Below are 19,112 nucleotides of genomic sequence, written 5' to 3'. Positions count from 1 at the left end.
TCTTATATATGATTATGTGGCAATGCTAATCCATTGCAGTAGACTACCAAGTGCGGAGACTCTCAAAGAGATGGAATCATAAGCAATAAAGGCCAATCAGCTCGCAGCATTTTGCTACCTTCTTTTCTTGCCGTGGCCACTTCTTCTGGCATTTGAAGGATTGCTTTCGACTCTTTATGATTCTGCATTAGAATGTCTATGGTCTATACAAACATTACAGGGTAAATTTTTGGTGCTGGTGCTGATTTTTTACTTCAATGTTGGAGATAGTAATTTTTTTTTAATTTTAATTTTGCCTCGATCATTAACTGATTTTTTACTTCAATGTTTGAAGACCAGCAGCAACAGAAGCATTTGCAAGGACCAGAGCTCAGAATCGAGGTTGGCTGACACCGCAGCAAAAGCGTGAAATATATGTATAGTTTTGAGAATTCGTTTGATCGTCTTCCTCTTAACATGCCAAAATCTTGATGGTGTTATTACATTGACTTCCACAAAGCCGGACATTGCAGGTTCAACTTTGCATGAATCTCTAGCCGTACAGGAAAAACGAAGAGGAAGAAGACAACTTCCAAACAAATGCCAAATATTAGGTCGGCTCAATCGGTCTATTGTAAGAAGACCGATACAATCGATTCGTATTGCTGGTGAGAATTTTTTTTAGATAAATAATTTATTGTTTACTATTCTTTATTTACTATTTGGCCTCTCTAATTTATTATTGCTTCAATCGTTTATCCGTAGTCCCATGTCCTCCACGTGCTTAGCACGTGGTGCTAATGCACGGCAAAGAGGTTGACGCTGCCCTGTCGGAAGACTGAATCACCCGTCGAAAGAGGTCAAGGTGATGTCATCTAACAGGACATCCGGATCACACCTGGAACGTTCCACCGGTAGGTTTGACCCATGCCGACAGGATATTTTTACCTCGGGAAGTAAATGCAGTCAAGGCTGTTGGAGCGGCAACAGGATCCCACGCGGGACCCAGAAAGGAGGGAACATCTGTCAGATGCGCGCGTGAATCACCCCTGACAGTTTTTACGGCTGCAACTTTGGGTTTGGGGGCGCGACGATCGCACGTGTCCGCTCCCTCCTGCCGGAAACAGCAACGCCAGACGGAACCACCGCCCGGAGCCTCGAGATTCGCACCCGCACGAATCCTGATGCAGGACAGATTTTCCACAACACAGCTCCTCTTCTCCAGATTACTTCACGGGGCTCTCTCTTTCGCTCGTCCTCGTGCTAATAAGTATTGATTACCAGCATTATACATTATGTATGCATTATCGTTCAAAGATAGATCTGGAGCAGATGATGGAGACGGTGGCAGTCGGATGCCACCTTCCGGGTAACCAAGAACAAGAGATGCCGCCTGCGACCCTTTCTGCGGCTTTCATGGATCTCTCCCTCTCTCTCCCCCCATCCACGTGAATTCCTAACTATAGCCCTCCCCCATTCTTTTGCCCTTTCTTACCTTCTTTGGTGTTCTCTTCCGGTTCGTTCTTGGTCCGGTCTTCGACATGCGGTTTCTTGACACGTCGGTCCTTGGGCTGCCGTGAACCCGAGATCTGGCTCCTCCTCCCTCTTTCTGTGAAATTCAACGATCCGAGGTAAGACCTTCGTACCTGCTTTCCTTGGATGTTGATTTTGTGGTTCGATCATAGCATCTTCGGCTTCATTCGAGGATTTCTTGTTTCTTTGCAATTCTGGGCTTTATCTTGGTGTTTTCTTCCGCTTCTCTTACCTGCGATCCTCTCTTGTTGTTGAAAGCTATATTACTCGTGCATCCAAACTGTGTTTCATTCATCATCTTATCGTACAGAATGGTGAGATTCTGTTCATTACGCCGTCTTCTTGATTCTTCAATCAAGAAACACAGGACAAGGTTTCTCTACCTGCATTGGTTGGGATGTTAATTTTGTGGTTCGTTTGTAACATCTTGGGCATGATTTGAGGACTTCTTGTTACTTTGGAATTGGGATCGTCACCCTGGGTTTCCTCACCTTGTCTAAGCCGGCGATATCATCTTGTTCGCTGCTTGCTTTGATGGGACGAAGTTGTGTTTAATTGATCAAGATGGCTTTAAATTAACCCGTATTTCCATCAATATGTAGAATTGGTAAGAACTGTAGTCAACGTGAGAAATTAGAGTATGATTTGGAATGAGCCTCTCGATCTGCTTTGCCGTGAACACTAAAAGAAACCCCTTCGTTGTGTAACAATGCCCAGAAATGTCAAACTAGCTCATGTGTCCTTTATGCTGATCATTATAGACCTCTTGATTCTTTAAGCGTTGCATTGGTGAACCTTCTACGTTCCTTGCGTGCATTTTTGGTAACCCAATTCTTCATCTTCTTATTTATTGGTCTTCAATTGTTTCCATCCACTTGTTCTTACTATTCTCACCCTCAAGATATTTTGGTGTTTCCATCCATTGGAATTGGAACATTGGAAAATTGTCCTTATTCTTTGGAATATAAACGAGGTTATAAATCTTCTCATCAATTTTTTTCTTTTTTAATCTCTCTTGGGCTTTCTCTTAGAAGGTTGCTTGGGAACCCTAGTTTCTGGGATGTGTCTCACTGCAGTAACTCTAGTTATTTTTTTACCTTCTTTGCTTTTGGGGTTTCAGAACTTTCTAATACGTCATGGGCAGGGCAGACTCCCTATTAATGCTATTTTTTTTTCTCAATAAAATCTTTAATAACTAGAAGACTAGCATCTTGGCCTGTCTCAAAAACAGTTGGCAAGCAGGAAACTCTATTGTCATGGGGGAGACTGCTGTTAATAGAACTGGCTGCTGCACAGGCTTGTTCCAATGGTTTAATTGCCGAGACAGCCATTTTTTCATCTTTGGGGTCATCGATAGCAAGAGTACAGCCTAGTACAGCTTGACATTAGTGAAAGTATGAGTAGTATAGAATAAACTCGTGGGTGGTATATTTTGTATGAATCCAGACCAGGAGACATTTTTTGATCTGCTTGCTGGCTCATGGTCAGAATAGTAGACATTGACCAACCAAAGCCTTAAGCCTTGGTTATATTTTATCGTTGGTACCTCAACCAAACAACTACCTTGTGATTCAAATTCCAAATAAAAAAATTGACTGATTCTTTTTCAGACTATGACTAATTTTTGTCCTCCATGTTCATCTATCCATTCTTGGATGCACTTTTTAGAGTAATTTAATTTTGCATAATGGTGCTTCATGTTTGATAAGCAAATCATGCTTAGTGCTGAAAATGATGTTAGCCGTTTAGTGCTTCAGAATTATAACTCTTGTTCTTATAAAAAATGACTATGATCTCAAAAAGATGTGCATGTGCAGATGGGACCTAATGAGAAGACAGATCTTGAACTCCCAGAAGATACAATTGTTGGTTCACCATTGGCTACCAGGAAGACGCACACATTTGATCACATCGGATCATTTGCAACTGTTGCTCAATACACCCCTGGGAGGACAAGAAATAGAATATTGATGAGTATTTACATTGTGCTAATCAAGGCGAAAATTAATGTGTTATTACCTTTTGGACCTTTAGCAATCATGCTTCACTATCTTACTGGAAAGCATGTAAGCATTTACTTATCACCTTAGTTTTATCAGCTCCAAAGCCTTTTTTGGGTCCATAGATCAACTCTCATTTCAAACTGCTTTTACATGCAATATTCAATTTGCCTACTTTCTCAATCTTATAGTGGACTTGTCTAACTCCTATTGTCTTTGCTTGTTTCATAATGGTAAATATGCATCTGAGCATAGAGGAACTATGATGGCCTATAAAGAATGAAGGCCAGTGCCTGATTCTGATATAACATGATTCAAATATATACCAAAATAGCAATTCATTAAAAAATATATAATATTGAGCAATTCTGTTTGGCCAACGTGTGTCTTCTCCAATTCACCCCCTTGGAATAACTGGAGAGAGCACATGGGAGCCATAGGGGACCCACCAATCGGGCTTTTTCAGCCTATCAGTGTAGATAAGGTGGATAAGGTTCAAAGGTTGCAGGCAGGTAAATATAGGACTTTCTTATAATGTTTGTTTAATATGGCATGGATGAAAACCTATATTTTCCTTACTGATATATGATATTTGCTTTTATATTATGATTAGTGCTAACCACTACAATAAACATCTTTAATTGTTAACCAAGAAAGTCATTCTTTTCCTTTTTCTAGGCTGGAAGGGACAGAATAATGCATTCATTCTGTTAGAAATATGGAGTTCCTAGTGATTGCTAGCCTCAACTTTCCATGAAGCACTCGAGTGGAAGATCGGCACTTGAATCATATCAATCATGAAACCACTCGTTTAATTACCTTTTATCAATCAGTTGATCTTGAGCTGAAGCCAACATATCTGAAACGTTGGCTCTAGCCAAAAATATCCAGGCAATGTTAGCCATTCACCATTGTACTAACTCTTTTAAAGGGAATGCTTACATTAAAAATCTAAAACATAAACGTGTAGTATTGGTGGATACATGAGTATCTGATTTGGGCAAGTTGGTTGTTATGGTGATCCAAGGTTTCACAGACTATGAATAACTTCTCAATTGCTTCTACGACTTTATCATAATATTTTATGACTCATTCTCCTTTCATATTTATAAGTTTTGTCTGGAACAAGTGACTATAGTTTCTAATGTATCAGGTTGAAATTACTGAGGTCTTGACTGCTGCAGTTCACTCACAGTTTACTAGAAAAATGATTATTCTAGTTGCTTATCATCCTGACTGATTCTCTACAAGTGTTTTGTGGCAATTTTGTACCACAAGTGGATGGTTTGTACTGTGGCTCATATTAGTCACAGTTATTTTTTCATTTGATGAAACTAATATAGATGCATACCAAGTCGTACTGCTTGTACTGATAAATGAAAGGGGGCAAAGCACCTTTATTTTGTCCTGGAAGCTATATCTTTGATATGGGACAATTATATACCGTCTTTGGTTCTGAGTTGTGTTGTATTTTTAATACCATACTTTTCAAATTACAGGGATGGGTTTTCTTTTTCAGTCTGATTGGAATAATACCTCTGGCTGAGCGTTTGGGTTATGCCACAGAGTAAGTTTCACTGTTTGTCAATCTGGGTTGCCATTGCATTTCTTATCTGTTCATTCTGAGTTTGCAAATTAATATGTTGTTGTTGATTTATTATAACACAGACAGCTAGCAAGTTACACTGGTCCAACAGGTACATCTATATTTATTGTTGCACTTTGTTTCTTATATAAATATTATACACTTATGTGATGGAACTATCTTGATTTTTTTCTTGTCAATTTTAAGCATTAAATGATGCAATTAACCACTTGGAATTGCAGTTGGAGGACTTTTGAATGCTACATTTGGTAATGCAACAGAGATGATAATATCAATTTATGCATTGAACAATGGAATGATTCGTGTTGTTCAGCAATCTTTGCTGGGCTCCATATTGTCAAATATGCTCTTAGTTCTGGGATGTGCTTTCTTCACTGGTGGAATTGTCCATTGCAACAAAGATCAGGTCTTCAATAAGGTAACTCTATCGAACAGAACAACTTCTTGTCCAATAGATTGGTTGTATTTTTTTGTATGAAACAATAATATGGCTTCTATGCGAAACAGGCTGCTGCCGTCGTGAACTCAGGATTGCTATTAATGGCAGTGATGGGTCTAATGTTTCCAGCAGTACTTCATTTTACACACTCAGAATTACATTATGGAAGATCAGAACTGGCTCTTTCAAGGTTCAGCAGCTGTATCATGCTTGTGGCATATGCTGGCTACCTCTTTTTTCAATTGAAGAGTCAACATGAACTTTATAAACCAATTGGCGAAGTAAGCTAGCTGTTCTAGTTTGTGGCCTTGGAAATTTATATACAAAGATTGCAAGTTTTCCTGGAACGGTTCGTACCGGTCTGGGCATGAACGGATAAGAGGACTGCCCCTGTTATGGGTGATCCGATCCAGTCCTGTCCAGTTAAAATAAAATCTTAAAAAGTTAAATTTCTGGGTTCAATTTGTGGCCTCTCTTCTCCATATGTGCAGAGCCCGAAATCATCAGCCCTCTTCTCTGTACATGCGAAGGTCGCTACCATCTGCTGCTCGCCTACCTTGGATACACTTCCTCCTCCTCCACCTCCTCTTCCTCCAACTTCTTCCTCTTCCTTCTCTTCCTCCATGACCTCTTCTTCTTCCTTCCTCTTCCTCGTTTCCCGCCACTGCCAACTTTTTTTCCTTCATCTCCTTCTTAATACTTCCTCTATGTTACACATTGGTGTATGAATGTCGGTATGCTAGTTACAACGGTATGTACCGGTTCAGCCTAGGACCGGTACAGGTCCCACAGAAGTTTGCATTCTTTGTATATACATATATATGAAATATGTCGTGATCTGAATTTCTTTCTTATTTTTATAGGTTTCTCAAGCTGAGATGTCTCATTAGTTATGTGAAAGTGGTTATCTTCTTCTCATTATGCATAGTTGTTAATTTGTTATAGCTTGCCAACCCATAAGCAGAGCAAAATGGAATATGTTCTCGTTAAATCAAGACTTGTGACTATAGTCATCAAGTGTTATTTACTTAATTTTTTTGCTATATTTTGAGTGCCTTTAATTGGTGATGCATATAAAAGTTTCTAATGGTGCTCAGGAGCAAGGTTTGTTATTTTGAATGATACCGCCCATACCAGGCGGTATGTACCGGTCCGCTGGCAGACTGGTATGCGGACCGTCTGCTATCGGGTGGTACCGTCGATTAGGGCTATTTGCGCCCTATTACCACGCGAAATCGGTTGGTGACGGTCGATTGGGGTTGTTTCTGCTATGGGACGATATTAGCCGAGGGAGAAGGAAAAAGCGGGAGTAGAAGAGGGAGAAGAAAAGGGAGAACCTGGAGATCCGATGTCGCTCTCCCTCGACGATCCCGATCTGTTGCCGCCCTCCCTCGTTGGACGTCGCAGATGAGATATCGTCTTCTCCTCATCTAGGCGATGAGGCCTCGACGTCGACGACAACTTCTCCTCATCTGCACGGGGAGAAGAAATGAGGCGGCGATGTCGCCCTTTTTTGTTTATTAATTTTTTTATTATATATATATATATATATATACATACCGAGAGGTACGCCAGAGCGTACCACTCGGTATACTCGTACCGTATCATACCGAGCTGAACTCGATACTTCGGTATGCTACGAAATTGTGAACCTTGCTCAGGAGTAGTTTAGTACATATTTGATCATATAAATTGCAAAAAAGGATTATCTGTACCTGTCTTCTCTTAATGCCAGAGATGCTTAAATTATCGAATATCTTTGTTAATAAGTTTAGTTTATTGCACTATGTATTTCATTTGGAAAGCAATCATTGCTTATTGTGGGATGATGCTTGCTTCAATATGCATAACTAAATATTCTTTCATGCATGATTTTGCTTCAATACACATGTCTAGATATGTGTATCTAAATGTTCTTTCATCTTTGATTTTGCACAGGTAGCTACGAGGTTTAGTCTGGGTGTGTGACATGTGTATCTAAATGTTCTTTCATCTGTGATTTTGCACAGGTTGCTAGAAGGTTTAGTCAGGGTGATGTCCTAGGTCTAGCTGGTGCAGCACCTTAAATAAAATGTTCTGGTCCTTAAACATGCAATTTTCTTTGTTAGCCATACGATAAGTTGAGGTCACATTGTACTGTCAAGGATTATCAATTGAATAAGCGCTTTGTGTACTACCAGGGATTCATCATGCTTGCCTTTATTTGGTTAGTTTCTCAGGAGCAATAGTGACAAAATCAATGTTAAATGTATGAACGCAATTTTCGTGCCAAAATTTTACTTTGGCTAATTAGTTGATATTTATGAATTCACTGGTTATACAGCATACAGAATACCATCAAATATCTGATATTTACCTTATCTATTTTATACTATATTATTTAATAAGCAAGACATTTCAAATTCATTGTATAGGTGGTTCATACCACCAGCCTAAGGTTTTAGATATGGATCATCCATTAATATGAGGGTATACCTATGATACCCCAGTGGAGATTATTAGAAGTGAGGATGGATGTGATAATAAATTTATGGCTAGATGGGTTTACAGCCATTAACTTGGGTTTACAACTTTAAATATTTTTGGTCATGTGGGTTTAGGTTCATCTAGTTAATCAATCATATCCGATACAATATCACATCCCATGTTGAACCATGGTACACTGAGCTTAAAATAGTTTAGCGCTATTAACTTGCATGATAAACGACCCAATATTGATGGCTAGGTGCTTGGGCTATTCATTTTTAATATGATAAAGGATTTTAATTTCCATTTAAAGCATGATGAACCCACATCTACATTAGAAAAGCATAATCTCTTTGGTTCTCGCTCCTATCTCTAGTGTCTTGAAATGAATAATAGAAGAAAAGGGTTTAGAGAAGAGAGTTCTATCCTGTATTTTTTATTGCTTCTGTTGTTTCTTGTTCTTTTTCTTGTATTTTTTATTTGCTTCATATTGGCTAGCAAGGTTTCACATACACCAGAAATGGTATGAAACAGATAGTACATAATGGTGTGTGTAACTGTGTGCCAGTTGATTGGTACACAGACTAGCCCATTATGAAAAGAATGTTGAAATATGACCTAATATGGGTTGGTACAGGGCATGTATCGACTGACACGATTGAAACATGTCATGTATTAGATGATACGGGTCAAGACCAATTGGAATTTGACCGATGTAGCTCAGATCGAGTCTACTTTGACCCTAATGGTCAAATTGATTGTTGGGGCCACTTTTAGGCCCCTCGCTCCCCTCTCTTTCACTCACTTTTGGGCCAGTACATGAATACTGTAATGTATCTCTGTTGCTGACATGTACAGATTTTTGAAAAAAAGATTGAAAATGGCCAAAAATTTACAGAAAACCATTTCTTAGGGTTTTTTTTATCCTAATCTAATGATAATTTTATTGTATTTATATAGAATAGAGTGTATATGAGGCATAAATGAATAGGAATTCTAAGTTATAAGGATGACAGTGACTAGGAGTGAGAGTGAGAATGAGAGAGCGGATGACAATGAATGAGAGTGAGAGTGAGTGAAAGAGGGGGGAGGGAGGGGATTTATAGTTCAAAAGAGGTTCCAAAGACCAATTTGACCATTGGGGGCAAACTTGACCCAATTTTGGTTGGTAGCAGTCCAGTTCCAACCCATACCAACTCGTGTCAGCCGATACAGTATGAACTGTATCGGCTGATGCATCATGTATCGGTTAGTTGACAGACTGGCATGTACGGCCTGCTTCGTATTGTTTTGGATGGTACATCAAACACGGGTACCAAGTGGATGGTCTTTTATAGTTTCTTGGATACACCAGTAAATATCAGTTAGGATAAATCTGACTAGTATTTAAAATCTTGGTTGCAGGGGCAATAAATTAGGGTAATACGATGCAAGCCTGTACCAAATAGACAACTTGATATTTTTCAGCTTTAGTCATAGCATACATATTTTATTTTCAAAAAATAATTTTTTTCTTCTATTTTTTTAAGTGCATTTTAAGGGTTTCAACATAAGGAGCTATAAAAGGACTTCATGTCTGAGTGAATTCTAGCTTGTCATACATCTAGCTTTATTTTAATTTTCGTTTCTTTTCTTTTTTTCTTTATTGACTTTTCAAGGTCTGGCCTTAAGCTTTAGTTGAAAGCATTAATCACAAATTTTTTATCACAAATTCTTTGTTTTTTTTTTGCCTAAGATATACAAAAGGTCATTTTATTTGTTTAAACATTGGTTGGTGGTCAATCTATTGTCTGAAATTTAACCAATTGTTATTTTGTGTTAGATATGCATCAAAACACATGGTTCCTAAAAATTCATATTACATTGTAGGAAGAGGTAGCGAATGAGAACGACAGTGATGATGAGGATGCTCCTGAGATAACTCAATGGGAAGCAATATCCTGGCTTGCTGTCTTGACTGTTTGGGTTTCTATTCTCTCTGGATACCTTGTTGATGCTATACAGGTGTTAGATTCTTCCTTTTGTACCCTTTTTTCTGCTTCATTCATAACAATCTTGTGTGTTTGTCTTACATGTTATTATAGATATTCATGAGTTACTTGACCAGTTATCACTTTGGGATATAGAATAACCCAATCCTTATTTTAATGAAAGCAGCTGATTTGAAGTTTCCATGATAACAGGGAAACGAATGTAATTTGGCAGCAGTTGTATTTCCATTCATTCATCAGATTGTTAATTAAATTAAGGGTAATAGACATCCCACTCTAATTTATTAACTCTAGAATTGGAACTGTTATGACAATGTCCAAAAGTCAATGACTAACTGGTAATGCTAATACAGTTATGAAAGAGAGAAATGATATTCCCACATGTAAAACCCACATGCATATTTTATGCATGGAGTTTTTCCATCACTGCAGTAAAGAATTGATTTTTGTAGTAAAAAATCCTATTCTCATGTTCTCTCATCTCAGAATATAAGAGTTGTGTATAAGATATGCAGTGGGCATAAGATTTTTTTAATCAAATATCTATCTAATTCTAGTAGGACAACTAACAGCCCAAAGTTAATATCAGTCAAGAGAAATTAAGTTGGGCGTGACTAGCTGTTGACATGTGATCATGAGCAAAATTATTGGATGGTAATGCAATATAATATGAGAGGATCTCACCCAATTTTAATTTTGCTAAGAACAGCACAAGCTTTGGAGAAGTTCCATTCAGGAACAATCTCTCTAAATATAAAGGCAAGGCTGCACACATTGACCCTTCCCCAATCCAAATGTTGTTACCATTGTTTTTCAGGTGTCTACTATCTGGTGAAGTTTCCCATGGATAAGCCATATAGGAATGAGATATGATATGACACACAGCATATGTGGATGTGTGCCAACTTATGTTAAGACAAAGAACTGCAATGGAACTGGACTTTGTTCTAATCTTTATGATCTACTCTTCTTATCCATACTGAAATTGAGTAATATATTTCCATATACTATTGGATTCACATCCATTTGTGTTGTGCTTGTTCATATGACAAATTTTGATTATGTAAATTTATATGACTTGCAATTTTTCTTTCTTCAAATGAAGTTTGTACATATTTTTCTGGGCACGACTATTCAAGGTACCATAATTTATTATAACATAGTCACCCTCTACATGTTCTGTTTTCTACTAAATGATCGTGGATTTGGCTGATATCAAGATTGATCTGAAGTCACAACAAATATGACATGTATGGTCCCTCCATGTAGGGTAAACTAGAACACATAGGAGAATTTAGGCCAAACATGTATATAGATTTCTTACTTGATAGTTTCTTCTTTGTAGACCAAGCTGATATTTTGCTTCTGAATCAATGCGTACTGAATTTTGTCTTGTCATGCTTTTACATTAGACTCTAGATATTGTACGGTATTCATTTAGTAAAGCGGACTATGGAAAATACATTATATTCTTTTACTAAAGTAATAATTTGCTGTGGTTGCCCATGATCTAATTGTATTTTTGATATTTTCTTCCAGGGGGCATCAGAGTCAATGAACATGCCGGTGGCTTTTATCAGTGTTATTTTGCTACCTATTGTTGGAAATGCTGCTGAGCATGCTAGCGCAATAATGTTTGCTATGAAAGACAAACTGGTTAGTACTTTGAGGCATATCCTCTTTTATCATACCACTATTGGTTTTAGTTTCACTTTTCTTGGAGGATTTCAAATCCAATTGGCAATATTTGTTGATACAAGTTTTCTTTTTTTTGCAGGACATCACACTGGGTGTCGCAATTGGATCCTCTACACAAATATCGATGTTTGTGGTAATCATATGGACATAATTAGTGTTCAGTTTGTTTGTGCTTTGCACTTGCAAGTTCTTCAGTCAGTGACTGGCGGTACTTGAGATTTCTTTGCTTAGAACTAAGTCTTACTTTTTGATGTTTGAAGAGGATAAGATGTGGTAAAAGAAATTATTTATGTGCATGAGATAACAATCTGCCATGAAACAAATATACCATATAATATTTGGGAAGGAAGTGAAATATGGGGAGAAAGAATCTAGGGTAGGAAGAAAGATATCAAAAGTTTCAACAATTGGTTTTTGTTCATATGAAAATTGAGCACACAATAAGAAACTCTTATTATCAATCCTGATTTATACTGACGAGGCACAACTGATTTGTATCTTCTGTCCATGTGGGTTATTGTTCACCCATGAGCAGCGACAACATCTGTATATACTCGACTAATTTTAATGCATCCAAAAAATTACAAAATGATATATCTCAACATACTTTGATGCGAGTGGTACAACCATACCGAAGAGATCCAGTCTATATCTTGGTAAGTTGTTGAGCCAGTAAATACTGGCCCATACTAACCAGTATGAATGATAATTTTAGAAACTTGTATACAAACTGTCATGATTTGGTTCCTCATCCTGAACTAGTTTCATTTATGAGAAATGGTTAAGATAACAAATCTGACTTTGCCTGACCAGCAATGAGCAAGCTATGTTGATAGAAGAGATGGAAGAGTTATGGATGTTAATGTGTGTGAAGAAGTCCTAGTGTAACCCAAAATGTAACTTTTAGTGGTTATTGAAGGTGCCTATGCTAGAAAATATATTAGTTGTACTCTGACATAGTAAATTTTTTCCAGTGGGTTGTTGCATGCACAACAATTACTTACATAACCTAGGGATACATTTGATATGTTTCAGGCATTGGCAAGGTACAATAGACAACAACACACACAATATATAAAATTAAATGCTACACTTCTCTGCTATGCTGATGATTAACTGCCTTTAACGTGTCATGGTATGTTTTCTTCCAGACCACAGTATGCATGAATCTAATGCTTGTTACTGAAATTCTATTGTTATGCTTGTCTTTTACCCAAGGTTTGCAATTTTGATTGTTGGACCTGTATGGGTCCGTGCCATGTTAATGTATTGATATTGGTACATTGGAACATAGCATGGTACTACTAGGGGAGAGAAGGACTAGAAGAAGGAAGAGGAAGAAGGAAGAAAAAGGAGAAAGAATAAGAGGTGGAAAAGAGGTGGCAGAGGAGGTGTACCAAAGTGAACTGTATGGTGCAATGCAATCAAGGTGTTTGATGCATATCCATGAATCGTTGCTGGACTTGCGGCTATGTTTTTACTGTTCAAAGTCCTTCGCTTGCGGGGAGTTGCGAACTACTTGCACACCATTATGACTGTCACGCTCCTCTTGAGTGGCTCCACATTTTGAGAGCGAGGGTACACTTGTGGCCCCATTGGATTCAACCTTGATTCACCATGGTGCTTCATCATGGCTGAGCTGCAAACTTTGTTGTTTGCTCAAATCGCTTGCCCACTCCGATACTAAATATCACAGACTTAGTTGGAATTGTTTAAGTCATGAGATACCTTTGTGACATTCGTCCACAAAGGGTTGACCCAAGTGTAACCTTGCTCAGGTCTCCAAAGACATGCAAAAAGAGAGTTGATTAGTTTAAAAAATGATTGGCAGACAAGTCCTGACATCTTGCTCAAAAGCACAACACTCAAACAATTCAACAAAAACTTGATTAGTCTAAAAAACAAGCGACATACATCTTGCTCAAAAGCACAACACCTAATGAATTCAACAAACACTTGGAAGACAAGAAGAAATTCATGGACTTTAAAAGTAAAAAGATAGTCGCAAGTCCAACTATAGCCGCTCAATCGGGTTTTGGAGTGCTTTGTAAGACTACGCACACTTTGCATATGAGATTATGTTTTCCATACCAGAGCACAATACAATACCATAGCCTCATCCGGCTCGAAACTACGTGTGCAGTTCTAGGGCTCAAGTTAATAGGTTGTTCGAAGTGTAGTGGAATATGAACTACAGGAAAGAGAGAAGAGAATGAGAGACTATTTATACCCACAGTCTATAACTATTAATGGTTAGGATGATTAGGGCAATTGTCGGCGTGGCACGATTGCCTATTGAGGTGGCATAGTCGATGCCTCGATGATGCAACTACCTGCTGATGTGGTGGCTGAGGTGGCATAATTGCCCTCTAAGGGCAGTTATGTGGTGCAACTGTCCATGGAGGTGGAATAACTGCCTATCCAGGTGGCACAATGTTCACTTCAAGAGGACACTGAACACCTCAGGAGAGAGGATAAACTGGCCACGAACCGAATGTTGTTGCGGTAGACCAGGCCTGGTTCTTCCTTGACCCCAACCTGACCACAACGGGTTAGGGAAGCCATAAGCATAGTTGACCTACCCTCATAGGGCAGGGGCCCTCCCTCTTTGCCAAACCAGCTAAGTCTGCGACGGACGTCAAGTAGTGACAATGGGTGGAGACAACTCATGAATCCTCTTGAGCCGCATTGGGTGCATGCCTTCTATATATATATATATATATATATATATATATATGTGTATATATGTATATATGTGTATATATGTATATATGTGTATATATGTATATATGTGTATATATGTATATATGTGTATATATGTATATATGTGGTGAATCATACCAGATCGTCTAATTTAGGCTGCTCAGTGCATTGGTCAGCACTGTGGCCAGTAAAAACAGGTCAAACCATACCGAATCGGTTGGTTTTGCAATCCATGGTTTTACGAATAGGCTACAATTTTTTAACCCCTTTTATCCACAGAAATGTTTAGTGCTTGCTTTTTTATCTTTTTAGGCCAGAGCAGTGCATTCCAATTTTCTGGCCAATTCTAGCTATTGTGTGAGCTGATTATATCTTATATTGCAACATTATAACCATAATACGGGTCTCATTCATCCTTTCTGATGATTCTGAGATTTGCATGTGTTAATAATAGAAAATTGATATCATGGACATAAACTGATTCTTGTTGGTATTTGCAGATTCCTTTCTGTGTGGTTGTTGGTTGGATTATGGGGAGGCAAATGGACTTGAACTTCCAACTATTTGAAACAGCCACTCTCTTTATAACAGTACTGGTTGTAGCATTTATGTTGCAGGTCTCTCCGAAATAGTTTTACCACTTGATAGCTTTATAATAATTTGATTATAACTACTTGGCTATATCATTTATGTTGCATTATGCCAGAAATGGTTATTACTTCAATGTGATCCTTTTTCCATTTTTTGTTAGGGCTAATATGGTGTCTAGACCAATTTTCTACTTGGCCAGCATGATTATTTGTTTTGAGATTTTTACTTATTATCTCACTATTTGAAAACCATGAAAGACCATCATTCTACTGTTATTTTGCTACAATCAATTTCCAATCAAGGTGTCAAATTTCAATCTTACTGGTTGGTAAGGATCAGTATTTATTAGTCCGACTAAGTTTCAGTATTGAAAAATATAGCTTGATATAAGTACATTATTATTCTTATTTATTTTTGTATTATTTTTTCAATGATACCAGATGATACTACAGGTAGGTTACTAAAATCAGATTGGGCAGGTCATGAATGATATTACAAAAAGTATTTAAGGTTCATATGGTACTATCATGGAAGCAATTTTTAACTTTTAACGACAGAAAAGATTCATGCAGAGAGTGATAGCTTGAACATATATATAGCAGTATATGTCTCCACTGCAATTGGTAAGGCTATCAATTTTCTCATATGCTAGTGACTTGGGCTAAGGATTGCTATAATGATCGAGGGTGTGAATTATTACTATATATTATAAACACCAACTCTAAGTGTTAGTGAAACCATTATAAGAAAAGGCAGGCAGCTTCAACCGAAGTGGTATAATTAAGAGGACTCTATCTAGACGGGAGTTGTAAGAGGACTCTAGATGGGGATATTTGTAAAACTGCATCAGCCACTAATTCAAACCAGGGTACAAACAGAATATATATGTATATGTATATGTATATGTATATGTATATGTATATGTATATGTATATGTATATGTATATATACATATATACATAAATATATATGTATATATAAATATAGGGTTTGTTATACCGATGCATACCGCCCGGTATGCGGTCGTCCTCTACCGAGCGGTAATGGTTGAAATCTGATCGTTACCAGTTAGTAACGATCAGATTTTGACTGTCGCCGATCAAGGGCTGAAATTGTCCGATTTCAAACGGTCAATTTAATCGTTTGAGGCTTAGAAAAAGGTTTTTAAACCCTTTTCTCCCCCCTCTTTCAACTCATTTCACTTAATCTTTTAAACTCTCGGAAACTCTTTTTCATTCATTTCTCACTTTTATTCTTACATTTTCACTCTCCTAAACTTAACAAAGTTATAATTTGTGGATTGGATCAAATTTAGGAGGTTAATTTGAGAGGATTAATAGGAAGAACACTCTAATAAAGCAATGTGTATTCTCTTTCTAGATTTTTATCGATTTATGAGATGATTAAGCCTATTATATGTGGTGTATGGCTTAATGTCTAATATATTGTTCGGTATATTTGTTATGATAGAATATTATTAATTAGGGTGTAATTAAGGTCTTTAACGTTGTGATTAGTGTGTTTAATATTGATTTTTTTTCGAAATTAGACATTTAATAGGTGAAATCTTTATTTTTCATTCATATTAAGGATTGGATCATATGTTTATGTATATTAGATTTTAATTAAGTTTTTTAATATTATAATTAGTGGTTTTAATGATGATTTAATCAAAATTTGATTGATATTCGATCAATTTATATTATTTTTACTAAAATTATATTAAATTTATATTTATTTCTAACTTAAAAAATCCTTATCTATTTTTTTTTATTTTTTAGATATTTTTAGAGGTTTTTTTTGATGATTTTGAGTGTACTGTCAATATGCCACAACATACCATACCGGTACGGGCTAAAATTATAATCTATATATATATATATTTTTTTTTTTCTGGTTATGATTATCTATATTGTTATTGCAAATATACTAATTTTGTACCCTATTTTCTGGATAACTTTATGTTTATTCTAAATGAGAATAGAGATTACTAAGTGAAAGGTTGAAAGACATAATTATAAAATCTCATCTTGTTCTATATGATTTTGTAATCCTTATGCATAAGACCAAGCACCATGAGACAGATTCAAATAAAATTGTTTGGCTGTTTTTAGTTCTGAACTTTAGATTGGAAGAATTGCATATTGTAAAGTGTAAGTTATACATGTCTTGGCTGCTAGAAACAGATTCAAATACGATATATAGTTATGATAAAGGTATGTTTTTATGTTTGAAATAATTGCTGACATTAAGAAAACTTAATCTCTATATATTTAGAGAGTGAAATAATTGCTAGTATATGTTTCTTCTTTTTAAAACATATAAATAGATAAAAACTGATAAATCATCTGATATTCTTAAAAATGGAGAAACTGATAAATAGATATCAGTATAATTATTTTGATATCTGTAACTTTGGATCAAGCTTGATGGCATCCGGTGGTTGAAGTTTTATTTGGTTGATGATAAGTCCTTAGTGATCACTTAAGCATCTAATTTTAACTTTGATGTGATATATATATTTTTGCATTGGTGGAATTGTTGAATGGTAGAGCTGCTTTAATTGTTCTGTTATTATCTAGTACTTTTGTGAGGTGCTTCAAGAAATTATCATAATCAACTTTGAAAGAAGCATATATCTCAATACTCATGAAAGTTTGTATCTAGAGAAAAATAGACTTTGTGATATGTTCTGGTACATAAATGTTTTTATGAAACTTTTAGAATTATGTTGTCTTTATTTTTTCGGTATTGTTTGTAGTAACTTTACAAATTTGGTTCATTTGCTCTGCAAATTTTATAAGCTTCTGACCTGCTTGAGAATTTTTCCAAGTTTCATAAGATTCATCTGCTCTGTTTAATCTAAACTGCAGATTATAAATATAAATTTTAGATAAGCAATATACTATGTTTAACTTGTCTGATATTTCTTTCAGGAAGGTACTGCAAATTATTTCAAGGGACTAATGCTTATTTTGTGCTACCTCATAGTTGCTGCAAGTTTCTTTGTACATATAGATCCTGTAGCAAGTAAGTATTGGAAACCTTTTTTCAGTTCAAAGAGATATATACATATATATATATATGTATATATATATGTATATATATACATATATATATACATACATATATATATATATACATATATATATACATATATATATACATATACATATATATATATACATATATATATATATATATATAAGAACCAATTTTTTGCCCCACTAATCAACACAGTTGTCCCTGTAATGGATTGCATCTTCAGTATAAGGTCTTGTATAAATCATTACTCTCAAGGAACACAGTCAAGGCAATAGGGTACAATGTCCATGATCAATGTGAACGAGCTTTAAAAACATTGCATCAGAGAAACACTAGAAACTCTCATGTTGAGTTGAGGTCAAAAGGAGTAACCTATCACATTGTTCCTCATGTACTTTCTGCAGCTTATTTTGACAACAAAGCCATTGTTCCCTTGGCAGCTTTTTTAGCATTCTTATTTACATTAAAAAATATTGTGGTAGGCTGTAATTGTTAGCATGCTTCTTTTATTCTGTCTACAAACTATGCCTAATGTACGATGTGGACCCTAGCACAATTGCTATATGTAGCGTCTTATATGTTGTTTAATATAATAAATATTTCTTACTAATTTATTTTTTCAAAAACACTTAAAGGCAAATGGTAAATTTGGGTTTTTTGTTTTTTGTCAGGTGATTGATTGATCCCCCTGAATAGTTCATCTCGAATTTTGGCAAAGCTAGAGCGGAACATGATTAGTATTTTGCAGAATGGATGCTCTGCTAGCTGTTCAAGGATGTGGGGACTGATCTGTACCCTTTATACGACAGTTTATTGTATCACAGGTTTTCACCCTTAAAAGAAAAAGACACACGGCTGTTTATAATCTTTGTTTTCTTCACATTGTTGATCTTCTCTCATGATGGAAGAAACGGAGTGGTCTCGAGGATGTCCTGCCAAAATGTGTGATTAAAGCACGGAGATGAACGTTTCATAAAAGTAGTTGCATTGTTATTCAATCTTTACGTGTTATATATATATATATATATATATATCATGTTTAAGGTTTATTTTAGCTTATC

General features: G+C 36.3%; 1 protein-coding gene across 2 annotated transcripts; it reads left to right on the top strand.

The window, feature by feature from the left end:
* Window positions 1–1,057: 1,057 nt before the first annotated feature.
* On the top strand, window positions 1,058–18,931 carry LOC135597248 (vacuolar cation/proton exchanger 2-like). Of its 2 annotated transcripts, none has more exons than XM_065089948.1 (12): window positions 1,058–1,610; window positions 3,330–3,482; window positions 5,012–5,079; window positions 5,181–5,209; window positions 5,340–5,536; window positions 5,626–5,838; window positions 9,893–10,027; window positions 11,554–11,670; window positions 11,792–11,845; window positions 14,916–15,032; window positions 17,943–18,036; window positions 18,723–18,931. In XM_065089948.1, the coding sequence occupies exons 2-12, from the start codon at window positions 3,330–3,332 to the stop codon at window positions 18,728–18,730; spliced, it is 1,185 nt and encodes a 394-aa protein (XP_064946020.1). In that variant the 5' UTR covers window positions 1,058–1,610; the 3' UTR covers window positions 18,731–18,931. The 2 variants fall into 2 exon arrangements, with proteins under 2 accessions (XP_064946020.1, XP_064946019.1); XM_065089947.1 differs by having other exon boundaries at window positions 1,063–1,610; window positions 3,330–3,578.
* The last annotated feature ends 181 nt before the right edge of the window (window positions 18,932–19,112 follow it).

This window comes from Musa acuminata, chromosome BXJ1-11 (assembly GCF_036884655.1).
Source record: "Musa acuminata AAA Group cultivar baxijiao chromosome BXJ1-11, Cavendish_Baxijiao_AAA, whole genome shotgun sequence".
NCBI lineage: Eukaryota > Viridiplantae > Streptophyta > Magnoliopsida > Zingiberales > Musaceae > Musa > Musa acuminata.
This window is presented reverse-complemented; position numbering and strand designations above follow the sequence as displayed.